This window comes from Schistocerca gregaria, chromosome 6, assembly GCF_023897955.1.
Source record: "Schistocerca gregaria isolate iqSchGreg1 chromosome 6, iqSchGreg1.2, whole genome shotgun sequence".
Taxonomy (NCBI): Eukaryota; Metazoa; Arthropoda; class Insecta; order Orthoptera; family Acrididae; genus Schistocerca; species Schistocerca gregaria.
In genome coordinates this window covers 567,950,133-567,967,685 of record NC_064925.1, presented here as the reverse complement: position 1 = coordinate 567,967,685, position 17,553 = coordinate 567,950,133, and the positions used below count along the sequence as shown (strand labels likewise).

Sequence of the window (17,553 nt, the reverse complement as noted above, 5' to 3'; positions counted from 1 at the left end):
TGTTGTAAAATAACATAATTAATACATCAATGCAGTTGATACATAAAGATTTCTCCACATGTTTAACAGTTAAATATGGAAATAACAAGTGTTAAGTTACTTACTAAGTGTCACATAATAAAAGAACAGGGGGAATACACAAAATATTTCTTTATGTGGTTAATTGTAAAATATGATCTGAATGTTATTTAGTACTTGCATATTTATTATATACATAGGACAAGATACCAGAAGAGACAAAAAAGCATAGGAATAGCCATGAACAAATAGTACTTTAGTAAATCAGGTCTACCTTTGATCAGTTTTCAGATTCTTTAAGAGCGTAAAAAAAGCTTTTGTCTTTCAGCACTTTTGGGCCTTACTTTTAAAGATATTAAGACAGACATCATGTGCCTGTGCAAGTAGTGTGTTGAAAAGCCTTATTACAATGCATTAATGTATTTTTTTTTTAAGTTGAGTTGTGAGTATGTCTATCTTTAATGTTTGATGAGTGTTATGATTATGAATGGACTCCTAATTTTGTAACTGTTAAAGTTTTCTTTTGGGTACAAAAGGCAGCTGTATATAAAAAGAAAAAGGGCTGTCATTATCTGTAATTCTTTGAAATAAGGCCTACATGATAAGTTATTTTTGGTAATCCCAGAAATGCTCCTGATTGCTTTCTTCTGCCAAATAAAAATTTTGCTGGCTCCTTGAGAATTACCCCATAGAAGAAAACCATAGCTTATATTGCAATGAAAGAAGGCAAAATAGGAACTAATACTGAGAGACAGAGGTGCATAATTTTTTTTCAGTAGGTAGATAGCTCGTGAAAGCTTTCAAGATGTATAGTCTAAGTGACTCTTCCATGTTAATTTTGTGAGGAATATGCCAAGAAGTTTGGTAGAAGTGGACTCAACATCACCATTGGATAAGCTGAAAAAAATATTTACAGTTTTTCCATAGTTAACAGCTAACTTTTTGCCTTCAAACCACATATTGGATAATCTGAGGAAATCATCACTTTGCTCCTTCAGTTTATTTATGTCATTCTCTGACCTGATGACAGTTATATCATCTATGCAAAGAACACATTTGCATGGCATATTGCTGAGCAGGTCATTTATGAGTACTATTAATGGTAATGGCCCAAGTGCAGATCCTTGGAGGACACCTCTAGTGACATTCAGTAACTGTGACCTTTGAAATACTATAGCTTACAATTTGTTTTCTTTTACTGAGGTAGGATTTGATGAGGGAGAGTTTCACATCCTTAATACCATAACGCCATAGTTTTTCCAACAATATTGGTTTACTGAATCAAATGCCTTGCTCAAGTCCTTTAGTGTGGTTTCAGCAGGTAATCTGGATTCAAAAGAGGATTGCACAACAGAAACAACATTTTCAACATATTAAATTGTTGATAACTGGGACCTAAACTGTATTGAAACTTGGTCAATATATTGTTTCTTGACAAATGTATGCATGTTTGCTTTTATACACAATATTCAATTATTTTTGAGAAAACAGATATCAGAGAAATAGGTTGATAATTATTAGTGCAGGATTTATCATCCTTTTTGTGCAATGTAATGACTACTGTATTTCTTTAGACATTCACAAAAAATATCACTGATGAACATCCAGTTTATGAATGTGCAGAGAGGGAATGATATCAAATTGATTGTTTTTTTTTTTTAATAACAAAATTTGATCTGGTGCCCCTTAATTTTGCTGCTGATTTAATCACATCACACACTTCCACATTGCCCCAATTAAATGTTGGCATAGTATCAGCAAAGTTGTGTAAAAACTGGTTTATATATATGAGTTGTAAATTAGTTTGCAAACTCTTCTTCAGAGGAGATGAGGAATTTGGGTTGGTAGCATTGGTAAAAAAGAGGTTAAGTTCATCTGGAGTGACATTTTTATAATTTGTAACTTTTACACAGTGACTACCTCTACGTAATTCTGCTTTAACAATCCTCCAGGCAGCTTTTCATTTATTATCAGAGTTTTCAATGAAGTTATCATATGCTCAATCTGTAGTGTTTCTTGAGGCTGATGTATGCTCCTCTGTCAACACTACCATTTTTTACCCTATCATGGCATACCAGAACCATTGTTCTTGGCTTGTAAATGTGGTATGAACCACTTATGTAGAGTTATTTGGCAGTGCTTGCTTGCTTTACTCTTGTTTCATTTGGTACCGTACAGGAGGTATTGAAAATTTTAAATATGAATACTAACAAACTTGCTACAAGCCTCCTCAACATTATTGGAAGCATATATTACATTATTCCAGTTTAGTACCTCCAGCTTATCCCTGAAGCTATTCATACTTCTATTACTTAATAGCCCAACATACTGATTTGGTTCACAATCCTGCTTTGGTTAACTAATTGCTACTTTCACCCATATACCTTTGTGATCTCCCAGTCAACATTAAGTAGTCCCAGTTCAAAATCAACTTTATCTGCTTTTGTAACAAAATTGTCAAAGCAAGAAAATTGTCTAGTGGAATAGTAATTTGCACAGAGGAGATTATAAGATCTTAGTGTGTTTAGCAAATTAGCATTTTTGGGTGTCATTTCCTTGAATCCAAATTTAAATCTCCTAAAATTACTGTCTTGTGTTTGGTGTTTGGCACATTTTTCTGTACTGTCCAACAATCACAAATATAATTTTGTGTCTTTATGCTACTCACCATATAGCAAAATGCTGAGTCGCGATAGGCTGAACGAAAAGATTCGCACAATTGTAGCTTTCGACCATTAAAGCCTTTGCCAGCAGTAGACACACATACACACATGCACACACTCACTCAAGTAAACACAACTTGTACATATGACTACAGTCTCAGAGAACTGAAACTGCACTGCGAGCAGCAGCCCCAGTGTATGATGGGAGTGGCAACTGGGTGGGGTAAGGAGGAGGCTGGAGTTGGGAGGGGGAGGAATAGTATGGTGGGAGTGGCAGACAGTGAAGTATTGCATTTAGATGGTGGGAAGGAGAGAAGGTGCAGAGGGAGGGGGGGGGGGGGGGGGAGGGGGTGACTGGCAGAAAGGAGAGAAATAAAAAGAAATTAAAAGACTGGGTGTGGTGGTTAAATGACAGCTGTGTAGTGCTGGAATGGGAACAGGGAGGGGGCTGGAAGGGTGAGGACAGTGACTAACAAAGGTTGAGGCCAGGAGGCTTACAGGAACATAGTATTTATTGCAAGGAAATTCCCACCATCGCAATTCAGAAAAGCTGGTGCAGGTGGGAAGCATCCATATGGCACAGGCTGTGAAGCAGTCATTGAAATGAGGGATATCATGTTTGGCAGTGTGTTCAGGAACAGGGTGGTCCGCTTGTTTTTTGGCCACAGTTTGTCGATGGCTGTTCAAACGGACAGACAGCTTGTTGATTGCCAGGCCTACATAGAATGCAGCACAGTGGTTGCAGCTTAGCTTGTAAATCACATGACTCATTTCACAGGTAGCCCTGCCTTTGATGGGATAGGCGATGTTAGTGACTGAACTGGAGTAGGTGGTGGTAGGAGGGTGTATGGGACAGGTCTTGCATGTATCTAGGTTTATTACAGGGGTATGAGCCATGAGGTAAGGGATGGGGAGCAGGGGTTGTGTAAGGATGGATGAATATATCATGTAGGTTCTATGGACAGCATAATACCACTGTATGAGGGGTGGGAAGAATAATGGGCAGGACATTTCTCATTTCAGTGCATGACGAGAGGTAATCAAAACCATGGCGGAGAATGTAATTCAATTGTTCCAGTCACGGATGGTACTGAGTTATGAGGGGGATGCTCCTCTGTGGCCGGACAGTGGGACTTTGGGAGGTGGTGAGAGACTGGAAAGATAAGGCACGGGAGATTTGTTTTTGTACAAGGATGGGAGGATAATTATGGTCAGTGAAGGCTTCAGTGACACCTTCGGTATATTTTGAGAGGGACTGCTAGTCACTGAAGATGCAATGACCACGGGTGGCTAGGCTGTACAGAAGGGACTTCTTGGTATGAAATGGGTGGCAGCTGTTGAAGTGGAGGTATTGCTGGTGGTTTGTAGGTTTGATATGGACGGAGGTACTGATGTAGCCATCTCTGAGGTGGAGGTCAACATCTAGAAAGGTGGCTTGTTGGGTTGATTAGGACCAGGTGAAGCAAATGTGGGAGAAGTTGTTGAGGTTCTGGAGGAATGTGGATAGGGTGTCCTCACCTTCAATCCAGATAGCAATGATGTCATCAATGAATCTGAACCAGGTGAGGCATTTAGGATTCTGAGTTTTTCGAAGGATTCCTCTAGATGGCCCATGAATAGGTTAGCATAGGATGGTGCCATGTGGGTGCCCATAGCTTTACTGCGGAATTGTTTGTTGGTAATGTCTTCAAAGGAGAAGTAATTGTGTGTGAGGATATAGTTGGTCATGGAGACTAGGAAGGAGGTTATGGGTTTGGAATCCACAGGGAATCTGGAAAGGTAGTGTTTGATAGCAGTAAGACCATGGTCATTAAGAATGTTATTGTACAGGGAGGTGGCATTAATAGTGACGTGCAGGGTACCGTGTGGTACAGGGAGAGGAACTGTGGAGAGTCAGTCGAGGAAATGGTTGGTATCTTTTATATAGGAGGATAGGTTCTGGGTAATAGGTTGAAGGTGTTGGTCTATGAGAGCAGAGATTCTCTCAGTGGGGGCACAGTAACCAGCCACAATGGGGCTTCCTGGGTGGTTGGGTTTATGGACTTTAGGAAGCATGAAGAAGGTTGGAGTGGGGGCAGTGGTAGGGGTAAGTAGTGAGATGGACTCTGGGAGAGGTTCTGGGATGGCCCTAAGGATTTGAGTAGTGATGGGAGATCCTGCTGGATTACTGGAATGGGATCACTGTGGTATGGTTTGTAGATGGAATATTTGACAGCTGATGGAGTCCTTCTGCCATGTAATCCTTGTGGTTCAAAACAACGGTGGTGGAGCCTTTGTCTGCAGGTAGGATTACAAGGTCAGAATCAGTTTTTAGATGGTGGACTGCGTTTCTTTCTGTAGATGTAAGGTTAGTTTGCATGTTGAGGGATTTTGGGAATGATAGTGAGGCAAGGTTCGAGGTTAAGAAATTCTGGAAAATTAACAGGGAGTAGTTTGGAAGCAGTGGTGGTGGACCATGGTTGGATGGAGGAGTGAACTGAGTTAGGCAAGGTTCAATGTTGGTCTTTGATTAAGTCTGATTGGTCAGGTTGGTGGTGAATAAGTGTTTCCACTGTAGGGACTGGGAGAAGGAGAGAAGGTCTTTAACTAGTCCTGCATGGTTGAATTTGGGAGTGGGGCAAAAGGTGATGCCTTTGGAAAGGACTGATATTTCTGTGGGACTAATGCTTCTGGAGGAAAGGTTCATAACTGTGTTGCGGGTATGTTTAGGTTCTGGGTTCTCTATGATGGTGAGAGGGAGTATTGGAGGGTGGGGTAAGTGTACTAGGTCTGTGAGACAGGGTTTGTCAGCTATGAGGGGGCATGGGAGAGATTTTGGAGGTTGTTGTAGAAGTGGTGGTCAGTGGTATTCTGAGGTGGTAGTAGGAAGTGACCAGGTTGGAGAGTTTTTTGAGGTGGTACTGTGCATGTTGCTCAAGCTCCTGCAGGGAAAGAGTTTCAATGTGTGTTATGGGTTCCAGGAATTTGGGATTACATAGCAGGAGAATTTTGCCGATGGAAAGAAGGTACTGGAAGGAGCATTGGGCTTGGTTGATATGGTTTTGCAGAACTATGTTGGTGAGGGCTAAGGATTGGCAGAAGCTGAACAAGTGGAGGTCATTGTGGAAGGAGGGGTGGCAACCAGAGCTGGGTGATTTGATGGTAAGGCCATTAGGGGGGATTTCATAAGCCAAGCAACAATGCAGGAGCAATATTTAGGACTGGGATCTGGCTAGGGATATGGAAAGTTTTCTGTATAACGTAGATGGAAGGAGCAAGGATCCATGGTGGTGCAGAAAACGCAAAAGATTACGTAAGAAGGTAGAATTACATCCGAAAAAGTACGCAAAAATACACCCAACTACATGTGAAAACTATGAAAAGGACAAAATGGATGCACAAGGGGAAAACAACCGAGAAGAAATCTGAGGAAGATGACGAAAGTGGAAGACAAAAACTCACTAAAATTGGCGAGAAGTCATAATGGCCAAAGTAGAGATAAAATTTACAACAGATTACCAAGACATATAAAATCTCTTACTGAACTACAAAGCTTTAAAAAGTCTGTGACATCTACCTTCTGAAAAACTGCTACTATTCAATCTCACAGTATCTTATGCAAGAAAAATGTAATTTGTATCTTTAATTGTAGAAATAAGTTATAAATATACAGTATTTCAAAAATTTGTAATTATTAATTGTATAGATCCAATCTGTCATAAACATTTATAAAATTTATGTTTGACATTTGAAAATCCAGTAGGTGAAAAGGTTTTCTGTCCAGTATCCTGTGTACAATATATGTACTTAAAAAGAGATTTATATGGACAAACAAATAAATAAATAAACTGTACTTGCCCAAAAAGAAAAAAAGAAAAAAAGAAAAATAAATTAATAAATATGTGTATATTTCTGTGGGTAGCAGTTCTAAGGATGGATAAGCATAAAGAAGGGGGATGGCAGATGTGACTGGATGAGGTGGATTTAGTGGGTGTGAAAAGGGGCGGAATAGAGAAATTATCGGGGCTGGGGGGGCGTTCGTAGTTAGAGATGAAAGATCGTGTGGCACCAGAAAAGTGAGAGAGATAAGACACAGAAATACAGGAACTGACACAGGGAGTGTGATCAATTTGAGGCTATAGACGTAGCTTGGTCTTGAGGCTGTCTGTTACCTACAAACAAATCCGCAGTATGGCTATAGCCACCAGCATGGCACCATCCTATGCTAACCTATTCATGGTCCATATAGAGGAATGCTTCCCAAAAACCCAGAATTCTAAACCCCTCACCTGGTTCAGATTCATTGATGACATCATTGCTATCTGGATTGAAGGTGAGGACACCCTATCCACATTCCTCCAGAACCTCAACAACTTCTCCCACATTTGATTCACCTGGTCCTAATCAACCCAACAAGCCACCTTCCTAGATGTTGACCTCCACCTCAGAGATGGCTACATCAGTACCTCCATCTATATCAAACTTACAAACCACCAGCAATACCTCCACTTCAACAGCTGCCACCCATTTCATACCAAGAAGTCCCTTCTGTACAGCCTAGCCACCCGTGGTCATTGCATCTTCAGTGATGAGCAGTCCCTCTCAAAATATACCGAGGGCTCACTGAAGCCTTCACTGACCATAATTATCCTCCCATCCTTGTACAAAAACAAATCTCTCATGCCTTATCTTTCCTGTCTCCCACCACCTCCCAAAGTCCCACTGTCTGGCTACAGAGGAGCATTCCCCTTGTAACTCAGTACCATCCGTGACTGGAACAATTAAATTACATTCTCCGCTAAGGTTTCGATTACCTCTTGTCATGCAACGGAAATGAGAAATGTCCTGCCCATTATTCTTCCCACCCCTCATACTGTGGTATTCTGCTTTCCACAGAACCTACATGATATATTCATCCATCCTTACACAACCCCTGCTCCCCATACCGTACCTCATGGCTCATACCCCTGTAATAAACCTAGATACATGCAAGACCTGTCCCATACACCCTCCTACCACCACCTACTCCAGTCCGGTCACTAACATCGCCTATCCCATCAAAGGCAGGGCTACCTGTGAAATGAGTCATGTGATTTACAAACTAAGCTGCAACCACTGTGCTGCATTCTATGTAGGCCTGGCAATCAACAAGCTGTCTGTCCGTTTGAACAGCCATCGACAAACTGTGGCCAAAAAACAAGCGGACCACCCTGTTCCTGAACACACTGCCAAACATGATATCCCTCATTTCAATGACTGCTTCACAGCCTGTGCCATATGGATGCTTCCCACCTGCACCAGCTTTTCTGAATTGCGATGGTGGGAATTTCCTTGCAATAAATACTATGTTCCCGTAAGCCTCCTGGCCTCAACCTTCATTAGTCACTGTCCTCACCCATCCAGCCCCCTCCCTGTTCCCATTCCAGCACTACACAGCTGTCATTTAACCACCACACCCAGTCTTTTAATTTCTTTTTATTTCTCTCCTTTCTGCCAGTCACCTCCTCTCCCCTCTGCACCTTCTCTCCTACCCTCCATCTAAATGCAACACTTCACTGCCTGCCACTCCCACCATTCTATCCCTCCCCCTCCCTACCCCAGCCTCCTCCTTACCCCCACCCAGTCGCCACTCCCATCATACACTGGGGCTGCTGCTCGCAGTGTGGTTTCAGTTCTCTGAGGCTGTAGATGTGTGTGCAAGTTGCACTTTCGTGTGTGTGTGTGTGTGTGTGTGTGTGTGTGTGTGTGTGTGTGTGTGTGTGTGTGTGTGTGCGTGTGCATGTATACTGCTGATATAGGCCTTATGGCTGACAGCTGTAATTGTGTGAATCTTTTTGTTGTGCCTATTGTGACTCAGCATCTCCGCTATATAGTGAGTACCAACTTTCCTTCTCTGGTATTGTTACATTCCAACCTGGATTTTCCATTGTTTGATTTTTGGTGTCTTTATGATGAGACACCGAGTAAAGCGGTACAGTTGTTATGATTGTGGACTTGCAAGTTGGAGGGCAGCAGCTCAAATCTCCATCTAGCTTTCTAGATTCAGATTTTCCATGGTTTCCCTAGATTGCTTCCAGTGTGGATTAATCCATATACTCTTGAAGCATTCTGCTAGTGGGAACTGCTTGTTAGCAATGAAGAGCTCAATCTCAGCACAAAGATCACAGTGTAGTAATTTGTTGATTTAGCAGTTTCTTATTTCCTTTTTGTCCATAACCACTCCTTCCCTCCTCCTCTGCCCCCTTACAGATTACTTACCTATCTCACCCAATCATTAAAGTCAATATATTATAAGAATATTGACACTGGAATGAAGTTTTAAAGTGGCATCAACTACTCTGATTTTGACTGCTGACATTCTCATGTCAGATAAAAAAAAGCATTGCTTCAGGAGCTCTATATAGCACTTGAAAAATATTCACTTACCACGAGTCCAGATCTCAAATGTGTACTGTTGAGCTCCACAATCAAAAGTGTATTTTGTTGCTAAAAAAAATTTATGTACAAGCAAAGAGTGTTGTAGTACTGCTGTAACCTATAAAAATGTAACTAATAATAATATTGTTAATATTTGCATCCTTTTTTCCTCAGTTATTCCTTCAATTATGCTTCATCATACTGATAAGAAAAATTCCTGTCTTTTGTAACTGGATGTTTTATTTGTGACTACCAAACAATTTTTGCATATTAATGCTATGGGTCATCAGTGATATACATTTTTACATCCTTTTCATGTATCTAGTACATATAAAAGAACACATTGATATGTGAAAAGAACATAAAAATGAATATCACTGATGTCTAGAGTGAATAGGCCAAGCATGTGAGGTAGATGCAAATAAAACATTCAAGTGCAAAAGATAGGACTTTTTATTATCTATGATGAAGCATAAGCTAAAACAAATAAATAAGCACTTCCACACTTGTGTTTGTTGGCCATCAAACACAAAGCATAACTCACCAGATCCCAAGAAAATAAGGGAAGTAGAAAGAACTGACACTTGAAAATCAAGAATTTCAGTGTCTATCACAGGATGCAAATAGTAACACTTGATAATTATGTGAGCTAATTCAAAGTTTTCTCTACAACATAGGCCATGATAGCATACATATCCTGAGGAAATATTTCGGAATTTATTACCTGTAGTCAAACATTTTTGACAGACTCATAGGCAGTACAACAGCCAGTCGAGACACATGCAGCAACAGGAAGTAACTGATTTTGTGACTTCTGTGAGTTTCTAAACAGGAGCAAATTTTATAAAATCATCTGCGTGCTTTAACAGTTTAGTTTCTTGAGTTTCTGTGTGTTAATTTAATATATAATAGCCACAGCTCTCGTGTTTTTGTTTGCATCGGAAAGTAAACCGATTTTGTGACATATTACAAGTTCCAAATCAGAAGCGAATTATATAGTTTCACCTGAGAGCTTCAGAAGTTAGGTTTTTGAATCTCTGCATATTAAACTAATTTATTATACATAGTTCCTTAGTTTTTGCAGCATCTGTAGTAGAGTTCCACAGCACATGCAGATAGTCCAATTATCTGGGTAGTTTAGTTTTCCACGATCTTTAGTATGGATAGAGACTGTGACTGTTGTATGCAGGTGCGAGAAGAGTTGGTGACATTTCACTCTCAGCTCCAAACTATGATGGCTTTGGTTACACAGCTTGAGGTAGATGGGCACCACTGTTGTGGGTCAACCATGGGGATCCAACAGACGTCCAGCATGTCTGAGTCCTCCGATTGGTTCTCACCAGTGGCCAGCCCAGTTACTGCTCGCAGTGAGGTTGACCCCTCATCTGTGGTTGAGTGGGAGGTTGCACCAGGGTGTAGCAGGTGGCAATGGACTTCTCAGGGGCTCCAAGTAAGGCCTCCTCAGTTAAGTCTGACAAAATGGTTTCAGGTGCTGTCTGTGGCTGACATTGTTGCTGAGTCAGATGTCGATGCCTGTCCTGTTTCAGAAGAAACCTCTCAGCCTGCAAGATCCAGGCAGTTACAGAGGGTGGGATTATTGATAGCTTGGAGCTCCAACATTAAGTTTATTAAGGGGCCCCTTAGGGACATGGCTGCCAAGAATGGGAAGAAAACCAATGCGCACTCCATGTGCATACCGGGTGGAGTTATTCCAGACATGTAAGGGTCCTTCCAGACCCCAAGAAGAGCAAAGTGTGCAGCCAACCATAGGTGGTGGCTCACGTTGGTACCAGTGATGTATATCACTTTGGATCAGAAGAGATTCTCCCTGGTTTTGAGCGGCTGACAGAAGTGGTAAAGGCTTGCAAGATGAAAGCAGAGATGAGCATTTGCAGCATAGTTGGCAGGACCAATTGCGGATCTCTGGTACAAATTTGAGTGGAGGGTGTGAATCAGAGGCTCAGGTGGTTCTGCAACTGTGTAGGCTGCAGATTCCTCGAGTTGCGCCATAGGGTGGTTGGGGTTCGGGTTCTGCTGAATAGGTCAGGAACCCCTATATGCAGGATGTGGCTACATAGATAGCAGGGGCTGCGTGGCATGGACCAGGCAGTTCTTTAGGTTAGAAGGTCCTGAGAAAACACAAAAAGGGCTTCAGTCACAAAGGGTGCAGGCCGAACACAGGAAGAACATTGATACAGGCACCATCGGTATAACAGTTGTAAATTGTCGTAAATGTGTTGGGAAAGTACCGGAGTTCCAAGCGCTAATAGAAAGCACTGATGCTCAAATCATTGTAGGCACTGAAAGCTCTTGAAGCCAGAGATAAGCTCAGCTGAAATTTTTGCAAGAACCTAACGACGTTCCGAAAGGATAGGCTAAACTGGTTGGCGGTGGAGTGTTTGTTGCTGTTACAAGTAGTTTATCTTAACACAAAATTGAAGTAGATAGTTCCTGTGAGTTAGTATGGGCAGAGGTCATTGTTCACAAGCAGAATAAAATAATAATTGGATCTTTTTACTGACCTCCCAATTCAGATGACACAGTTGCTGAAAAGTTTTAAAAAAACTTGAGTTTGATTTTGAACCTGTACCTGACTCACACAATTATAGTTGGTGGTGACTTTAATTTACCCTCAATATGTTGGTGAAAATACATGTTTAATTCTGGAGGTATGCATAAAACAACATCCGAAATTGTGCTAAATGCATTCTCTGAAAATTATTTTGAGCAGTTAGTTCATGAGCCCACATGAAAAATAAATGGCTGTGAAGACATACTTGACCTCTTACTAACAAATAATCCTGAGTTAATAAAGAGCATCAAAACTGATACAGGGATCAGTGAACACAGTGTTGTCATCGTGAGATTGAATATTGTAACCCCCAAATCCTCCAAAAATAAACAAAAAACATACCTAATCAAAAAAGCAGATAAAAATTCACTTGATGCTTTCCTGAGAGAGAGTCTCCACTCCTCCCAAGTTAATATAAGTGTGAATTCAAAGAAATAGTATTGGCAACAATTGAGAGATTTGTACCAAATAAATTAACAAGTGACGGAGCTGATCCTCTGGTACACAAAACGGGTCAGAACACTGTAGCAGTAACAACAAAAAACCATGCCAAATTCAAACAGATGCAAAATCTCCAAGATTTAGAGAACATCAAAATTTAACATGGACTTCAATGTGTGATTCTTATAATAGTTTCCACAATGAAATTTTGTCTCAAAACCTGGCAGAAAATCTGAAGAAATTCTGGTCATATGTGAAGTATGCTACCGGCAAAACACAATCAATGCCTTCTCTCCACAACAGTAATGGAGATACTATTGAAGACAGTGCTGCCAAAGTAGAGTTACTAAACACAGTCTTCCAAAAAAGCCTTCACAAAAGACGATGAAGTAAAAATTCCAGAATTCATATCAAGAATAGCTGTCAACATGAGTAACATAGAAATAGATATCCTCTGAGTAGTGAAGCAACATAAATCACTTAATAGGAGCAAGTCTTCTGGTCCAGACTGTATACCAATTAGGTTTCTTTCAGAGTACACTGAAGCAATAGCTCCCACAACTGTTCACTCTATGAAAGATCTGTACCTAAAGGACGGATAGCACTATGTAGGCATGACAACCAACAAGCTGTCTATCCACATAAATGGCCACTGACAAACTGTGGCCAAAAAACAAGTGGACCACCCTGTAGCTGAAAATGCTGCCAAACATGATACCCCTCATCTCAATGACTGCTTCACAGCCTGTGCCATATGGATCTTTCCCACCAACACCAATTTTTCTGAATTGCGCAGGTACGAACTTTCCCTGCAATACATCCTACATTCCCGTAACCCTCCTGGTCTCAACCTTCATTAGTCACTGTCCTCACCCATCCAGCCCCCTCCCTGTTCCCATTCCAGCACTACACAGCCGTCATTTCACCACCACACCCAGGCTTTTAATTTTTTAATTTTAATTTTAATTTTTATTTTTATTTCTCTCCTTTCCGCTAATTACCCCCTCCCTTCTCCGTACCTTCTCTCCTACCCTGTGTCTAAACTACAATGCTTCACTGTCCGCCACTCCCACCATACTATCCCTCCCCCTCCCTGCCCAGCCTCCTCCTTCCCCCACCCAGTCGCCACTCCCATCATGCACTGGTGCTGCGCGCGCGTGGGTGTGTGTGTCTACTGCTCACAAATGCCTTAATGGCCAAAAGCTATGACTGTGTGAATCTTTTTATTGAACATTGATGTTTTGTTTTCAGCAAGTGCACCAGTTTCTACAAACATCAAAAAAGTTTTGTATCACCCTGGTACCCAGAACCCCTGAAGACAAACGTTGACTGTGGGTATTGTACCGCAGACACAGTCTCTTTGACTGTTTAGAGATGTCACTAAACCTGCCCAAACATGTAAACAACCATGCATGAGCAGCACCTATTAGATTGAGGGGGGTCCAACAGCCGATCCAGTCATTCCACCAGGAAGGAGGTACACGACTCAAGTTGTCTGTAGTTCAACCATGCCTAGACTGTCAACAGCATGGTTCAATCATGTCCACATTGTTACTTTGTGCCAGGAAGGGCTCTCAACAAGGGAAGTGTCCAGGTGTCTTGGAGTGAACCAAAGCAATGTTGATTGGACATGGAGGGGATACAGAGAGACAGGAACTGTTGACAACATGTCTCGCTCAGGCCGCCCTAGGACTACTACTGCAGTGGATGACCGCTACCTATGGATTATTGCTTGGAGAACCCTGACAGCAATGCCACCATGTTGAATAATGCTTTTCGTGCAGCCACAGGACATTGTGTTATGACTCAAACTGTGTGCAATAGGCTGCATGATGCACAACTTCACTCCTGATGTCCATGGCGAGGTTCATCTTTGCAACTGTGACACCATGCAGCACAGTAAAGATGGGCCCAACAATATGCCAAATGGACCGCTAAGGATCGGCATCATGTTCTCTTCAGCAATGAGTGTCACATATGCCTTCAACCAGACAATTGTCGGAGACATGTTTGGAGGTAACCTGGTCATGCTGAACGCCTTAGACACACTGTACAGTGAGTGTAGCAAGGTGGAGATTCCCTGCTGTTTTGGAGTGACATTATGTGGGTCCAACATATGCCACTGGTATTCATGGAAGTTGCTGTAATGGCTGTACGATATGTGAATGCCATCCTCTGATCAATAGTGCAAACATATCAGCAGCACATTGACAAGGCATTCTTCTTCATGGATGACAATTCACACCCTCACCATGCACATCTTGTGAATGACATTCTTCAGGATAATGACATTGCTCAACTAGAGTGGCCTGCATGTTCTCCAGACCTTAACCCTATTGAACATGCCTGGGATAGACTGAAAAGGGATGTTTGTGGACTATGTGATCCACCAACCACTCTGAGGAATCTATGCTGAATCGCAGTTGAGGAGTTGGACTATCTTGACCAGCAGTGCCTTGATGAACTTGTAGAGAGTATGCCACAATGAATACAGGCGTGCATCAATGTAAGAGGTCATGCTACTGGGTTAGAGGTACCAGTGTGTACAGCAGCATGGACCACCACATCTGAAGGTCTTGCTGTATGGTGGTACAACATGCAATGTGTGGTTTTCATGAGCAATAAAAAGGGTGTATATGATGTGTGTGTTGATCTCTATTCCAATTTTCTGTACAGGTTCTGGAACTCTCAAAACGGAGGTGATGCAAAACCTTTTTTGATGTGTGTATATTGAGGAGCATGGAATTTGGAAACACTTCTGATTTGGTATAAAGTACATGTTATGCAAAGCAATATGTGCAAACAGTTTATATAACTCTCTCTACCCATATCTTCATTGCATGCTTTATGGTGTTCATTTTCAAGCACAGAAAAATATTGTTACAACTGGCCAATATTGAACTGCTACTGTAAAAAGCAGCAAAGTAGAGCAAACATGGTATTAAGTCTGAGATTATAATTAAGTGTTTAAGCAATGTATTTAAAAATAATTGAATTTGCATCTGATTTTACTATAATTTAAAGTTTTAAGTTAAGAATTTTTATTCTAAAATACTTTACTGTTTTACAATATTTGTGTTACAGCTTTCAAAGGAATGAAACTTAACAATGTAAAAGCCTTCTATGAGGAACAAGAACATTCCAAAAATAGCTCTGATGTTTGGAGTATACCTACTGAAGTTTTTCAGTCAGTGCAAAGGTCATTATTATTGGGTGTATCACAGCAGGGAAAAAATAAGATAGAATTTCTGAAAGGACTTCAGAATACAATACTCAGTCACATAGGTAAGTGGTTTTTCTTATTCTGCAGTTATCTTCCTTTAAAATTCATTGTAAAATAGTGTAAACTTTCAGGATATAAAGGTAATATTTCTAAGAATAAAACAGAAAAAAACATTTCATATTAATTTATAATGAAAGTTACCTGTAGCCTCTATAGAATTCTACATATCACTTGAATACATAAATGCAAAAAATACTATCAAAAAGCCTTTGCAGTTTGAGAATAGTAATGATTTGGCATAAATATAAGGGTAAAATGAACTTCTGTATTCATCTCATGTTTGGCTCATATTTGAGTGAAATACATCTTTTTGACATATAATCACAAAAACAAATTGTATGAAAGCCAGGAGAAATGACTTGAATATGTCCACTGTGATAATTAACCAACAGGTTAAGATTCATGACAGCAACAGAAGACTAACGACTATGACTAGATATATTATGCCATCAGAAAAACTCATTTAAGTGTAGAAAACTGATATACTTAACTAAAGCAGTTAAAGTCTAAATATGACTTGTTTTGCTCCTCACAGACATCAACATATTTTTATTCAAATAAGCTCAAATGTCATAACACTCTTATAGACAGAAAAACTTTTGTGCACTAGATGAAGGCAGTTCATTATACTGTACTGTATTTAGCCATTTTTGTGTGTTACAGAAAACATGCTGGGCCAACAGTGGGGTGTGAAAAGACAAGCTCGCTTTGAGAAAGGAATGGCATTTCCTTCTATGGAAGGAACATTAATGTCAATTTCTTTTCTGATATTTGCTGTGTTTCTTGTGAAACTAGTACAGGTTAGGTTCCTCAAAGAAATTATGAAGTACAATAACTATTACAACATTATGAAGAAGGGAGGCACTATTTCATTATAACCAATAAGATGAATTGCACTGTTTTGTTTCACTTTAGGATGAGTGACATACAACTGTTTATTTAGCACTTGCTTTACTAAATTGCAAACACGGACATCAAGTATAACTCTAGTACAATCAGATGAAGTGCTAGCAGTTGCTGTATGAAACTTCCTGGCAGATTAAAACTGTGTACTGTACTGTTTGACTCAAACCTGGATCTTCACCTTTTGCAGACAAGTTGCATGTTTGAGTTCTGGTCCGGCACACACTTTTAACCTGCCATGAGGTTTCAAATTAGTCACACACTGCTGCAAGGTGAAAATTCATTCTGGAGTTCTTAGATGTACAGTGCTTTATATCTCAGAAGACTTACACCATTAACAAAAGCTCTTTTGTTAGCTAGACTGTAAAAATTATATTACATGATAATTTACTTTGATGTAGGGAACATAATGTTCCAAAAAGTTCTATTGAATGTATTTGAAAGCAAGCATGTCTGCCTCTTCCACAAGGAAAAAGGAACAAAATTAGTATGTTAGTTTACTTCTATGAAGTTTTAGACATCATAAATTTTTTCATGATTTTAGCTCCAGCTAGGACATTGTAGCTTTTTGTATATGTGTGTTTCATTATCTCCAAATAGAGCCATTGTCCACAACCTGAGCAATCAATGTCTTCACTGTTGTTTATTTGATGTCAGCCATTTAATATCCCAACTATATGGTGAATTGTTACCTTTATTCCTTCCATTATCTATATTCCACCCAAGACTTCCTAGTATACTTTTAAGATAAATTTTACATATTATAGAATACATAAAATCAAGACAGTTTATTTAATCTTTACCATTTTACTATTACCAGTTGTTATAATAGCTACATCATTTGCCAGACAGCATCAGTGTTACAAGGTTAAGATTATACAAGAATTATAATACAAGAACCATTTAATATAAGTATGCATAATAATGATACAGAACAAATTTAAATAAATTTAGTGTAACACTTAAAGACATAAACAGTAAGAAATTTTTAACAAGTACATATTCACTTCACTTCATGTGGCAGTTCATTATTTAGTGAGTACAGTTCGCTGTTTCATTGCCAAAGAACTCATTTAAACTGTATGGTGGTTTTAGCATAGGTTTTGTGACATCTTTCCATGAAATTTCACCAAGTCCAAGGACAGCATTTTAGTATTTAGATGACTGAATATTTTAATAGCTACTGTTGGAAAACTGTCCTGTGTCATATAATTGACAGCTTGGGATGCCTATATCTCCCTTACTGAGCATGGTATAACTGTGGATGTCACCCCTGT

At 40.1% G+C, this 17,553-nt stretch overlaps 1 protein-coding gene across 1 annotated transcript in view; it reads left to right on the top strand.

Moving 5' to 3' along the window:
• Positions 1-17,553, top strand: part of LOC126278219 (uncharacterized) — a 126,820-nt gene that overhangs the window by 68,409 nt on the left and 40,858 nt on the right. Inside the window, exons 3-4 of the mRNA XM_049978197.1 lie at positions 15,175-15,375; positions 16,037-16,173. Of these exons, the coding sequence (XP_049834154.1) occupies positions 15,175-15,375; positions 16,037-16,173 (338 nt within the window). The remainder of the gene's footprint in view (positions 1-15,174; positions 15,376-16,036; positions 16,174-17,553) is intronic.